Below are 12,001 nucleotides of genomic sequence, written 5' to 3' on the forward strand. Positions count from 1 at the left end.
GGAGTTTTCCTATGGACTCAATTTCTTTTATTACTTTTTTAAATTAAAAAGTCTTCCTTTCCATTGATACAGATTTGTCTGAATGGTTCATATGTGCTCAGAAGGTGAAATGTGTTTATTTTATACATGGAGCAAAGATTAACTTTATTTTCTTAATGAACATGTAAGCGACTTGAGATGAACCAATTATGACATATCTGCACTGATTTCTGTGCCTTGACTTATTTCTCAATAGAAGCATAAAAATAAAAGTATCCACAAAATCTACAAGTTTCCCATGGAAACTTGCTTAACTTTTGGTCACTTATCTAATTACAAATGTGAAGAATTAAAATCATTGGAATAATCCGAATCCCTGAAAAAAACATGGCTCATAGCTTTCTGCAAGATGAGAGTAATATGGGAGATTTTAATGGTGGATAGATCAAGGAAATGGCAAATGGAATTTTAATATTTACTACGGAATTCCTGATAAGCAACAATTCCTGATAAGCTGCATTCATTAAAACTAATCTCCTTTTATTTCCTCAAAGCTTCCTATTTTTCAATCACTCATATGAAATTATTCGTAACACATTTAATAATGCATTGGATAGGAGTTATTTTCTCATTCTATTTCTGACAAATACCTTCAAAGCCCATATTCTATAGATACCGACAGAGGAAGTGGAATGAAATGGGACTAGAGGAAAATAAAAATCAAAGAGCAGTGCTCTTATATCAAACAGTACAGAGAATGATTCAGTGCATGAATATCTCAAAAACACCCTTAGAATTTTATTCTTAAAAGTCTATCTGCAGGCTTTGTCCAAATGAAAAACAAACAAAAACAAAACAAAACAAAAATAAAACCTCTGACAGTTATCATCAAATGAACATCTCTTAGAAATGAACCACTATATCGACCGCTAAGCAGTTATGAGAAAACAGCTTTCCTATTGCTGTTTTTCCCTATTCTTATTATTCTTTTCCCACTTACCTGATTGGTGCCCCTTTGGCCTGTGCTGGTCTCAACAATACAGTTATTGTGGTGGCTGTTTCATTGAGAGAGGCATCGACTCCTTCATAGTCAGGTAAAGTTGGAGCTGGTAAGTGATTGATGAGGGGGAAAAAAAGTTTCAGTCAATTAAAAGAATTATATCATAGTTCAGGATGAATAAATGATCCTGAATGGGGGAAAATAAATTTCCTATTTAATTTTCTGAAATGTACTTTATTTTGTAGAATACCATACATAACTGGATGTTAACCCTGGGAGTCTAGGCAGCAGAAGATATGAAGCCCACGGTTTGTTATTGAAATTTAAATGATCATCTGGTGACTTGGACACACACTCCAAACCTTTTGTGAAGGGGCTTTAGCTTTTAGTTTCCTGGGACCTTGAAACCAGCATTGATGGCATGGAAGTGATGTGAACAGCGTCGACTCTGGGGACTCTGGGTAAGGGGCTTGCACACGGAGATGTAGAGACAGAAATGGCAAGAAGTGAGCCAGAGGCTACCTGGTGAGGTGGTGCTGTGTACGATCTAAAGGTTGTGGAATGGCCCAGTGTTAGTATCTGGACTGCTTTCACCACTGGGGCCACAACAGAAACATATCAAGGCAGTGTGATGAATGGGAATAGGAACCTTAGTTTGTATTTAGCATTAACTAGTGCATTAGTTGCCAAATTCTTGAGAAGAAGAAACTTCTACATTTTCAAAATATTTTATAATATTTTGGGTGGGGGAGAGGGCTCCCTAATCTTGAAGTGGGTGAAAAAGTAACCTCAAATGGCTTTTGGTTATTTCTACACAGAAAGATGTTTTAGGGAGGACATAACCAGTGAAATGTGTACACTATCAGAGAAACTGATAACAGATGGCATCCAATACAAATTTCAAAGTATTTCATTCATTCACTGAGCATTTACTGAATATATACATTGTGTCAATTTTTTTAGTGCTATAAGTATAAAGACAAATAAAGCATGGTCTCTGATATGTATAGAGTTGAAAGTAGAGATTTATATTTACCAAGAATGAGAATCTCATAAACAACAACAACAACAACAACAACAACAAAAAATTATAACAAAATTTTGGGTGACTAAAAGAAGAGTCAGTTCATTTGTTAAAACAGTAGTTCTCAAACTAGTCAGATCAGAAGCCCATGGAGAACTTCTTAAAACAGATTGATGCCTTTTCCCTTAGAGTTTCTAGTTCAGTAGGTCCAGGGAGGAGCCTGATACCGTGCATTTCTAGAAAGTTTTCAGGTGATGTTGATGCTGTTGGTCAGTGGACCACACTTGGCAGAACCACTAATCTAAACTAAACCACTAGTCTAAACTAGCATGGGGAGTCAGAAAAACAAAACAAAGACAACTTCAGGATTCAGAGGATGCTTGAGCTGAATGTCACAAGAACAGTACAAACTCATCAGGACAAGAAAGTAGTCAATACAATGCCTGAGACAGGAAACAGAATATCTGAACATATCATCACATGATAGGACACGGTGCATTCTGACAGCTACAAGCAGTCTGGTAGGCCTGGAACTTTGGACTATGAGTAGGAGTGGAGGATGGGAGAAGCCATAAAATTAAGGGATACAAATGCTAATTATGTATGGATGTTTGGGCTTTATCCTACTGAATACAATATATTAGATTTTGAAAAAATTTAGGAAGGAAATACATGCTGTACAAAGATCAATCGAAAAATACAATGAAGCAAGGTAAGTCTGAAGACAAGGATAGTGCTTGGAAAGATATTTCAATGAGCTGTTTAAAATACGGTCCAGATGGAAAGGAAGAATCAGAAAGAGACAAATTACCTGAGAGTTATTCAGGAAGTAGGATCAATGGATATTAAATATGTACAATATGTAGACATATGTGGATAATATATGTGTGTACTAAAACACACACACACACACACACACACCATGCCTCCAATAACTTGATTTCACTTTTATTTAAAGTGTTTTTAAAGTGCTGAGGAATATAATTTCTGCACTCAAGGGATAAATAACAAGAAGTTACCTTAATATTTCAAATGATGCCGGGCACTACACTAACCATACATTTTATTAGCTTTAGTTTGATTACCGCACGTTCCAAAGACACAATGATTGCAGTCTAGTTTTTAAAGTTCAATTCAAGTGCCCATGTACATAGGTTGATTCAAGTAAAACTGGGCAGCTAAATAATTCAAAGAAAATGCTACATGGGTGTTCTGGACTTTAACTATAAATTTTCTATTCAATAAAAACCACATGTCTAAACCATAATAAATTATGATTCTCGATAGTGTCCATTGTTTTACAAGTTCATGTAATTTTGTAGCTATCTCTAGTGAAAGATCTTGACTCAAATGCAGCACTGTGGCTAATTCCAGAGGGTAAGAAACATGTTTCACTGTACAGTGATATCACCAGGTCATCTTTTCTAGTGATTCAATCAATATTTTAAATTGATGATTTAGAATTGTTCCACCAGGGAGTGAATTGGCAAATTTAATACATTGTTATTTTCTAACATAATGGATGATATTCTCAAATTCTTTTTTTGTTAGAATAAGGTAAATCAAATAGCTCATATTGGAATAGCTAATATGTTTCACGATATAAATTTTTAAGGTTTTATATTCAAAACATTTCCAAATAGAAACTAGACTTCAAAAAAATAGAGAATATGTAGCTTCCTTCTGATGCAAATGATGCAGATTCGGAACAACAGTAGAAATTTTTAGTGATGTATTATAATATAAGGTATTATCAACATATGCTATGTAGAACTATAATGAAAATGAACATAAAGGAACAAAAAGGTAGGAACTCAACATCAGTATTTTAATATATTAAGTAGTTGATCCTGTATCACTTTCGTTTTTCAGATTTAACTCTTCAGCTACATATATAAAATGTATTTATTTTAGTAATCTTAAATAACCAAGATAACACATTACATAAGCTAATGTAGAATTCGGGCATATTATAATGCTGACTGGTGGCCAAATTTAGTCAGATTAAACTGGTGACTTGACTGGAGGGGAAATCTGTATTTACATCTGTAAATAATCTAGTCATTACAAACTGAAATTATGAGCATAAAATAATGTGAAATTTAACTGTATATGCTTATCAACTTCAAATCTCCCACACATCACCATTCTGAAATTTAGATGAGTTTAGGTGAGATTTGTAAGAGAAAGAACAGCTCATGTTTGCTTAAAAATACCAGGATGTCAAGGGAAATGGAAGAGAGTGACAAGGAATGTGGCACTGTAATAGATCAAAGATCTCCTATCATTCTTTGGATAAAATCCACTTATTATGATATCTGATATCATGATAATTACGAACTCCTTAAAAGTATAAATCTTTTAGCATTTATAATGAACTTTTAAATGTTTCTAGTTCAGATAAAACAATGTTTTAAAAAAGACCACTTTCAATGAAAAGTGATTATTTGAGATGTTTTTAGGTTTGGACATATAACCAATTATAACCCATATTCACATAATTCTCTAAAGAACCTTCAACCATGAATAACTAGCTATATTAAAGATTTAATAAGTGAGACGACTACCCTCAGCATACATATGATTCTCTGGGATGTGCTATTATAAACCAATCCTGTTCGCACTTTATTCCTCTGCATACCTGAGATATTGGTGGTCACATTGATGGCTGTGGCTGGCCCAAAGCCTTTGACTGTGCTGGCTCTTATGAAAAACTGGTAGGTGGTTCCAGGATGCAGATGCATGAAGACATGGTGGGTGCTGTTCCATAAATTTGATACAGTCTGGGGAGGTCCAGCCACTGGAACTGCAGGATCAAATGATCTTATGCTGCTGTAGCTGACCTGTTTTAAGAAATATATTTCCTATTACATTCCCAATATAAGTCATAATATAATCTAAATAAACCCCTTTTAAATAAGATAGTATTCAAGAGCATCTCTGTGGAGTGAATCCCATTTTTCTTAAACTTCTCTTCCTTCTTATTTGGATATGGTTATTTCACTATCATTACATATCTAATGTCAGTCCATCTGTCCATCCATCCATCTATAGATATACCTAGAGTTATAACATCTGACTGGACCAATATACATCTATTTTCTTGCATCAAAAGATAAATTAATTTATTTAACTATGAAAACACACATAGACACAATCCTATATATATATATATATATATATATATAGGATATATATACCGATATATCATATATTTTAATGTATATGAAACACAGAAACCGTTCAACAAATGTTTGTTATAACTAACATCATCTTACACTTTGTCTGAGTTACACAACAAATTTCATGTAAATATTCAAGTATGCTAATAGAGTCACAAATTATAAGACTGCACTAGTGATTCCGGTTCCCGTGATGCTCTCTGCAGCCACTAGAAATTTATATATTTTATGCTCGAATCAACACTGACTATGCAGGAACAGAACAACATATTTGTGCAATTAAAATGATCTTTTCTTCTTTTTAGTTTCTCATATTTAAAAATAAGATGATGATTTATGTTCAAAATTGTGATGAAGCTCTGGAATAGTCAGGTTTATAATGTATTTTCCTTTTTTGGTAATGATCCTTTATTCTGTAACAATTGGCATTCATTGGCCTCCCCTAAATTACAGTATAAAATGTGAGTTTCTTAATTTTATAAAAATTCATTCTTTACAACCATCAGTAAGTCTGTTTGAAAAGGCCTATCTTGCGCCCCTAAAACAACAACAACAACAACAAAACACACATTTACTTTAAGAATTAGAAAATTCTAGGTGCTATAAAATATTTGTTTTGAAACTCAATTTTGGGATCAAGGAATTTTTAAACTAAAAGAGGGGAGAACTAAAAATGATTTTAGTCTCCTAATCCTCTCTTACTTATTTTCTATTATTTCTCTAAGTTTTTCCTTTTACTCTCCCTTCAACCCACATTTCAGTTAACTTCTAATACCTCATATTGAGTGATGATTCCATTTGGATCCAAAGGTTCTTTCCAGTTCAAGAAGATTTTATTTTCAAAAGATGTTCCTTGAAGAGAATTGACTGGTACAGGGCCAGGCACTACAAAATATACATTTTTGGTTATAAAGATCCTTATATCAGAAACAGAAAAAGTAAATACTGTAAGCTATATAAGCCAAATGAAAAATAAATAAATAAAATGTGTCCTTAAAAATATAAGCTATGTGACTAGTTTTCTGATTTAAACAAATGGGAATTTAAAGTAATCTACAGGGGTGCCTGGGTGGCTCAGTCGGTTGAGCGTCCGACTTCGGCTCAGGTCACGATCTCGCGGTTCGTGAGTTCGAGCCCCGCGTCGGGCTCTGGGCTGATGGCTCAGAGCCTGGAGCCTGCTTCAGATTCTGTGTCTCCCTCTCTCTCTGCCTCTCCCCCGTTCATGCTCTCTCTCTGTCCCAAAAATAAATAAACGTTAAAGTAATCTACAAACTTCTAATGTGGAAAATGTACAATTGCAAAGTTATTTTTATTCAAAAGAATATTCTATCACCTTGGAGGGTTGAATAAATTGTGTAGTATAGTTTTCTCTGTTGTATACCTCCAATAACATGAAGATCTCATTTGTAATTTGTTTCAAGAACAGAGCTATATTTCCCTGAAAGATATTCAGGGATAAGCCCCTAAAGTGTCTCCATAAACACATTTCATTAAATAATGAATTATAATAATAATCAACACTCCTTGGACTTAATTTTTTTTTTTTTTTATGTTTTATTTTATATTTGAGAGAAAGAGACAGACAGAGAGAGAGAAGGAAAGAGGCAGAGAGGCAGAGACAGAATCTGAAGCAGGCTCCAGGCTCCGAGCGTTTAGCACAGAGCCTGATGTGGGGCTTGAACTCACAAGCAGTGAGATCATAACCTGAGCCAAAGTTGGACATTTAATGGACTGAGCCACCTAGGCGCCCCATCACTCCTTGGACTTAAAAGCCAAATCATAATAAAATTGAATTGAAATCTCTGTTAATAGTCAATATGACTTTTATTGCCATACTTATTAAATTTCTATAACTTAAAAAGACAGCATTGATTATTACAATTTTTAAGAAACGTAAAGATGAATAGGTTCAAATATCATGGCTTCAGTGTTTTAAATGAAATTCCCTTTTGTAAACCTAAGCATCAAACCATTTTATAACATCAGACTTGTTTAGGACTCAACAATCAGCATAACCAGTTTTGAAGTGTCCCCAGGTATGTCAAGAGCTGAGAAACCTTCAGACCAGACCTTATTTGCAAATGTCATATAACTGACAATACCCAGTGGCAGCAATGAACAACACATCAGCTTCTATTGACAAAATGTAAAACATCAGATACTTTTGCTATTTGCTTTTATGTATTTTATCTAAATCCATAGTTACTATTTATTCACACAAATAATCAGTTTCTTGCTCTGATAATGTTTGAATATGTATCGTATCCACCCTACTTTGCTTAAAAAATGGGTTTTCTTTTGAAATATTGACCCAATATTGGGCAAGTATGGTTTTTAATTAATATTTTTCCTTAATCTAACGTTTCAGTGAACTTCACACATGGCATTATCTAGAAATGTAGTTGCTGAGTATACAGCAATTTTGTGAGGATTGAAATAAATTAAAAATCACTGGATCAAAGGAATTCACTGCATTGTAGCTAGCAGCATCAAGAAATTCTGAACGATACGTCAAAATAGGAAGATTTATTTCAGACTACAAGGAGGCGATGAATGATGTTATGACCTCTGGGACAGCCAATATAATTTGGTGCATTAATAACAAATTCAGAAAGAAAAAAAAAACATAAAGAAACCCATCAACAGAAAAGATGTCAGCACTAGACTTCAGAAGAAATGTATATGCTTCTGTCAGCTGAAGACTTAGGGAGAAGTTAACCAAAGGCATCCACCTCCACATGTCCCAGGTCCACAGTGTTGGCACAGACTATACAGTCTATCAAGGCAGAGGAGGCTGCCACAGGCATTAGTTTGTTTTCCAAGAGTGTTAGCTTTTATGTCCTTTGAGTAGAATGAAAAAAGCATACGATTGTAATTAAGAAAAACCATTTCTTCACCTTTCCACAATGCTCATAGATGGTGGCTGTCAGCAGTAGGAGGAGGCAAGACCCCCAATTAGTGACAAAATGTTCATTTGATGGTATTATAATTACTACCTGCGTTCATTAAACACCGTTTGGCCAAAGTTTTAGAAAATGGCGTAGGTGTATTTCAAATTGTTTACCAATAGAGATAGTTTAGAATGTTTGCATAATTCTGCATTAGAAGAGAGGTAGAATTGAGGAGGAGCCTTCCTAGAATGTGTGTATTTCTTTGCTCTACTTACATAGGTTCTCTTTTGTCAACAGGATTCACTGAAATTACCCACAGGTCATATTTGTAAGAGGGAAAAGTTTGTGGAAAAATTATGGCCAAGATAGTACCATGCTACTGACCTTGCACTGGGACTAGTATAGTGCACAAGAGAAAGACCTACACCTAGCTGAACTACAAAACAAACACATGAACAGGTGGGTCAGGGAGGGGGCACAGACAAATTATACTTAATAACTCCCCACCTTTGAAGGAAGCCAATGTCTGTATATAATGTCTATATGTACTTTGATTTGTGTAAATACAACACGAAGTTACTAAGACCAGCATCATGGTCATCTTCATATTCCAGGGAATTTCACTTCACGTTTCCACATCAACGACTTTTAATGGAGACAGAATGCTGACTTTCATTCCCCTGTTTCTGATTTATTTGAGAGCCGTTTCAGCTTTTTTTTTTTTTTTGCATATAATAAAATCCTTTACAAGATACTCTCAAAATGGAAGAGAGAGGAAAAATGAAATGTGGGTGGGGCAAGTTATATTAAATAAGCACTACAGACTTTTAAAATATAATAAATGTACATTTAAAAATAGCTACGTATTAGCAAAAACTGTCCCCAAACCAAGCTTTTCTGCTGAGCTAACTTCATAATATTGATTTTTATAAATGCTAGGATAAAAAATGAAAACAAAATCTCATACAAAAAATTCTACCCATGCATTAAAAAAATGTATGCAATAAATTAAATATAAATTCTACCGTAGGGTTCTGGTGGGAAATCATTTTAGCTTTGCTCTCATGATTTATGGATGCCCCTAGAATTCTTTTCATGAAATTATATTCTTTTATTAGATGGTTGATAATTTATTCTTTTTCTATGTATATAGGGCAGCAATAATTTAGTAAGACTGACTTAATTAGATCATCTTAACCCATCGATCTTTGCAACAATAGACTATGATTTAGATACTCTGTCCCCCTCTCAGGAACATTGAGTCATATCAAATACTCCATGTAGAAACTGGAGCTCACATGAGCAGATCTGAAGGCTGAGTTCCTCGAAAATACTTTATACAAAGTTTGTACTTCAATCATTCAGTTTTATATATAAAACAAAAGAGAAGAAAAAAAAATTCTCACAGAAGAAAGAATGACTTCATGACCATCCTGTGACATAATAATATGCAATTCAATATCATTATATCCAGTAAAAAATTCTTCAAAACATAGGTTGAAATAAAACTAGCATAAGCAATAATATTGAAATTAGACTTATTTTCATTTTACATTTATAAAACTGCTTAGATAGATAAAATAAATAGCACAGTCATGAATCTCATGAAGTTAGGGCAAAATTTAAGATTCCTTGGCAAGTCTCTTTCTGATTATTAATCTAGTTGTATGTGCACCCAAAAATGCATTTAAAAATTTAATGAAATATAAAAAAGTTACATGAGCCTGTCTGCATTCTTTGGTTTATGGGAAAGGCAGGCAAAATAAAGGCCATACCAAAATATAGCATCAAAATGAATTACTATTAGAGAGTGATTGGCTGAAGTACAAATGCAGCTGAGTCTAAAATCATCAATTAATAAATCAAGTTTAAAAAATTTTAAGTGTAGGCAATACAATATGTGAGCACATTCTTATTACTAAAAACATGGGTTACAAGGTATTTAGGGTAAATAGACATTCTAATATTTACCCAACTTTATGACATGAGAGAGATTTTTCAGAGTTTTTGAATCTGAGCTTAGACTTCCCATTTCTCTCATCCATCTATGAAACAATTATGCTAATTATTCTTTCTTACACAATCACGTGTTGGGTGTGTTTTGTGTGTGTGTGTGTGTGTGTGTGTGTGTGTGTGTGTGTGTGTAGGAGTTTATGAGCACTTATGTGCTTATTAAAGCAAGGTTTGTTGTCTGAAATATTGTTAAGGCTTCGATTAGGTACAAGTTCAAGCAGGATAGTTGAAGTAATCATGTTTGGTTACCTTAAAAACAAAAAAGTACATTTATCATAAAGAAGTCTTTGGTTTATTCCTTGAAAATTTTAGGAATATGATAATAACTCCATGCATAATTTTAGAACAATACCATTTGCTTCAAAATCTGAGCTAAATGAAGTTGAAAAGCTCTCACTTCCCTTTATTACAACAAAAATAATAGAATGAACTTGGGTCATTTCCACTTTTCAGAGTGAGAGAGCTTGAAGTAATAAGGAGAAACTTCTAGAAACTGTGGTATATTGACCTATCTTATGGCAGTCTCATAGCTGGTAGGCATCAAAACATACATCTGAGCTGAAATATCAGAACTTGAGGGAAACTGGAAACACTTGGGTATGAACTCCATCCTGTTTTCTGAAACCTAAACAAAAATGTGGCCCTATTGATAGGCTGTTCAAGGAGAAGTTTAGAAGGAGATGGAACCTAAGAGATTATCTTATTTAAACTTTTCACACAGAGATGAGAAGTGGAAATCTAGTGGAGTAAACAGATTGGGTAAGGGAACACTTATTAGTGCCAGGACTGAAAGCTCACGATTCCTCACTCCCAGCTGATCTTTGCCTCCATTCACTAAATAGCCCACTTTTTCCCTTACATGCTTCCATTCATCATGGTAAATTTTGAAAATGAAACATCTTACATTGAAATAATACATTATTATTATTATTATCATCAGAATATCATCATTTGTACATACTTTTGGGAAGGGCACATTTTTGTTGAATCAAGAAATATATTCATTAACATTAATGACAAACTATATGCTACAGTAAATGTGCACATATTATAATATTAATATAAATGTCTGTCTCTATTATTTAATCATTGTGAAGTAACACACATAGAAATTGGACATAATGTAGTTAAATTTCTTAGGTGGTAATAAAATGGATAAAAGATGATGACTTGTCAATATCAATATTTAGACTTAAAGATACAAACTTCAACCTTCTTTTCTATTTAAACTTACATAAATCCATCTAAAAATGAGTGGAATAGGTAAATAGTGCCAATTAAAAAATTTTCTTTGACATTTATTTATTTTTGAGAGACAGAGACAGAGCACAAGTGGGAGAGGACAGAGAGAGAGGGAGACACAGAATCTGAAGTAGGCTCCAGGCTCTGAGCTGTCAGCACACAGCCTGATGTGGGGTTTGAACTCACAAACCATGAGATCGTGACCTGAGCTGAAGTCAGACGCTCAACCAACTGAGCCATCCAGGCGCCCCTATAGTGCTAATTTTAAATGATAAGGAAAATGAAAGATGCTATTATTGGTTTGTAAATGCAAAAAAAAAAAAACACACTAAGTTTTAACCAAGTGCATTTCATCAATCAATAGGTAAATGATACAGTGCCACAAACAGTGAAAATTATTTTTGTACAGTTGATAGGAAAAACTTTATTTAAACTTTGGTGTAGTTGTTATTTCTCTAAAGTATAAAAACAAAACATTACAGGGATATTTCATCTAGTATTTGATGCTACTCTGAAGAATATTAAGCTTTTTTGTTAAAGACAAACTTTTCAAAGTTAACCTCGTTAAGAGCATGTAGCAGATTTCAGAATCCAATTCCATTTTGGTTACTCTAGGGAAAACTGTAAGCAATTACATAATCCTGTTATATAATTCCCTCTTTTTAAAATA

At 33.8% G+C, this 12,001-nt stretch overlaps 1 protein-coding gene across 3 annotated transcripts in view; it reads right to left on the reverse strand.

Moving 5' to 3' along the window:
• PTPRK (protein tyrosine phosphatase receptor type K) overlaps nt 1-12,001 on the reverse strand; it is a 558,193-nt gene that overhangs the window by 114,315 nt on the left and 431,877 nt on the right. For all 3 annotated transcript variants that reach the window (XM_042939789.1, XM_042939788.1, XM_042939790.1), the window contains exons 9-11: nt 5,961-6,070; nt 4,645-4,846; nt 980-1,085 (exon numbers count right to left, since the gene is read on the reverse strand). In XM_042939789.1, coding sequence (XP_042795723.1) covers nt 980-1,085; nt 4,645-4,846; nt 5,961-6,070 — 418 coding nt within the window. The remainder of the gene's footprint in view (nt 1-979; nt 1,086-4,644; nt 4,847-5,960; nt 6,071-12,001) is intronic.

Source organism: Panthera leo, chromosome B2 (genome assembly GCF_018350215.1).
Source record: "Panthera leo isolate Ple1 chromosome B2, P.leo_Ple1_pat1.1, whole genome shotgun sequence".
Classification (NCBI taxonomy): Eukaryota; Metazoa; Chordata; class Mammalia; order Carnivora; family Felidae; genus Panthera; species Panthera leo.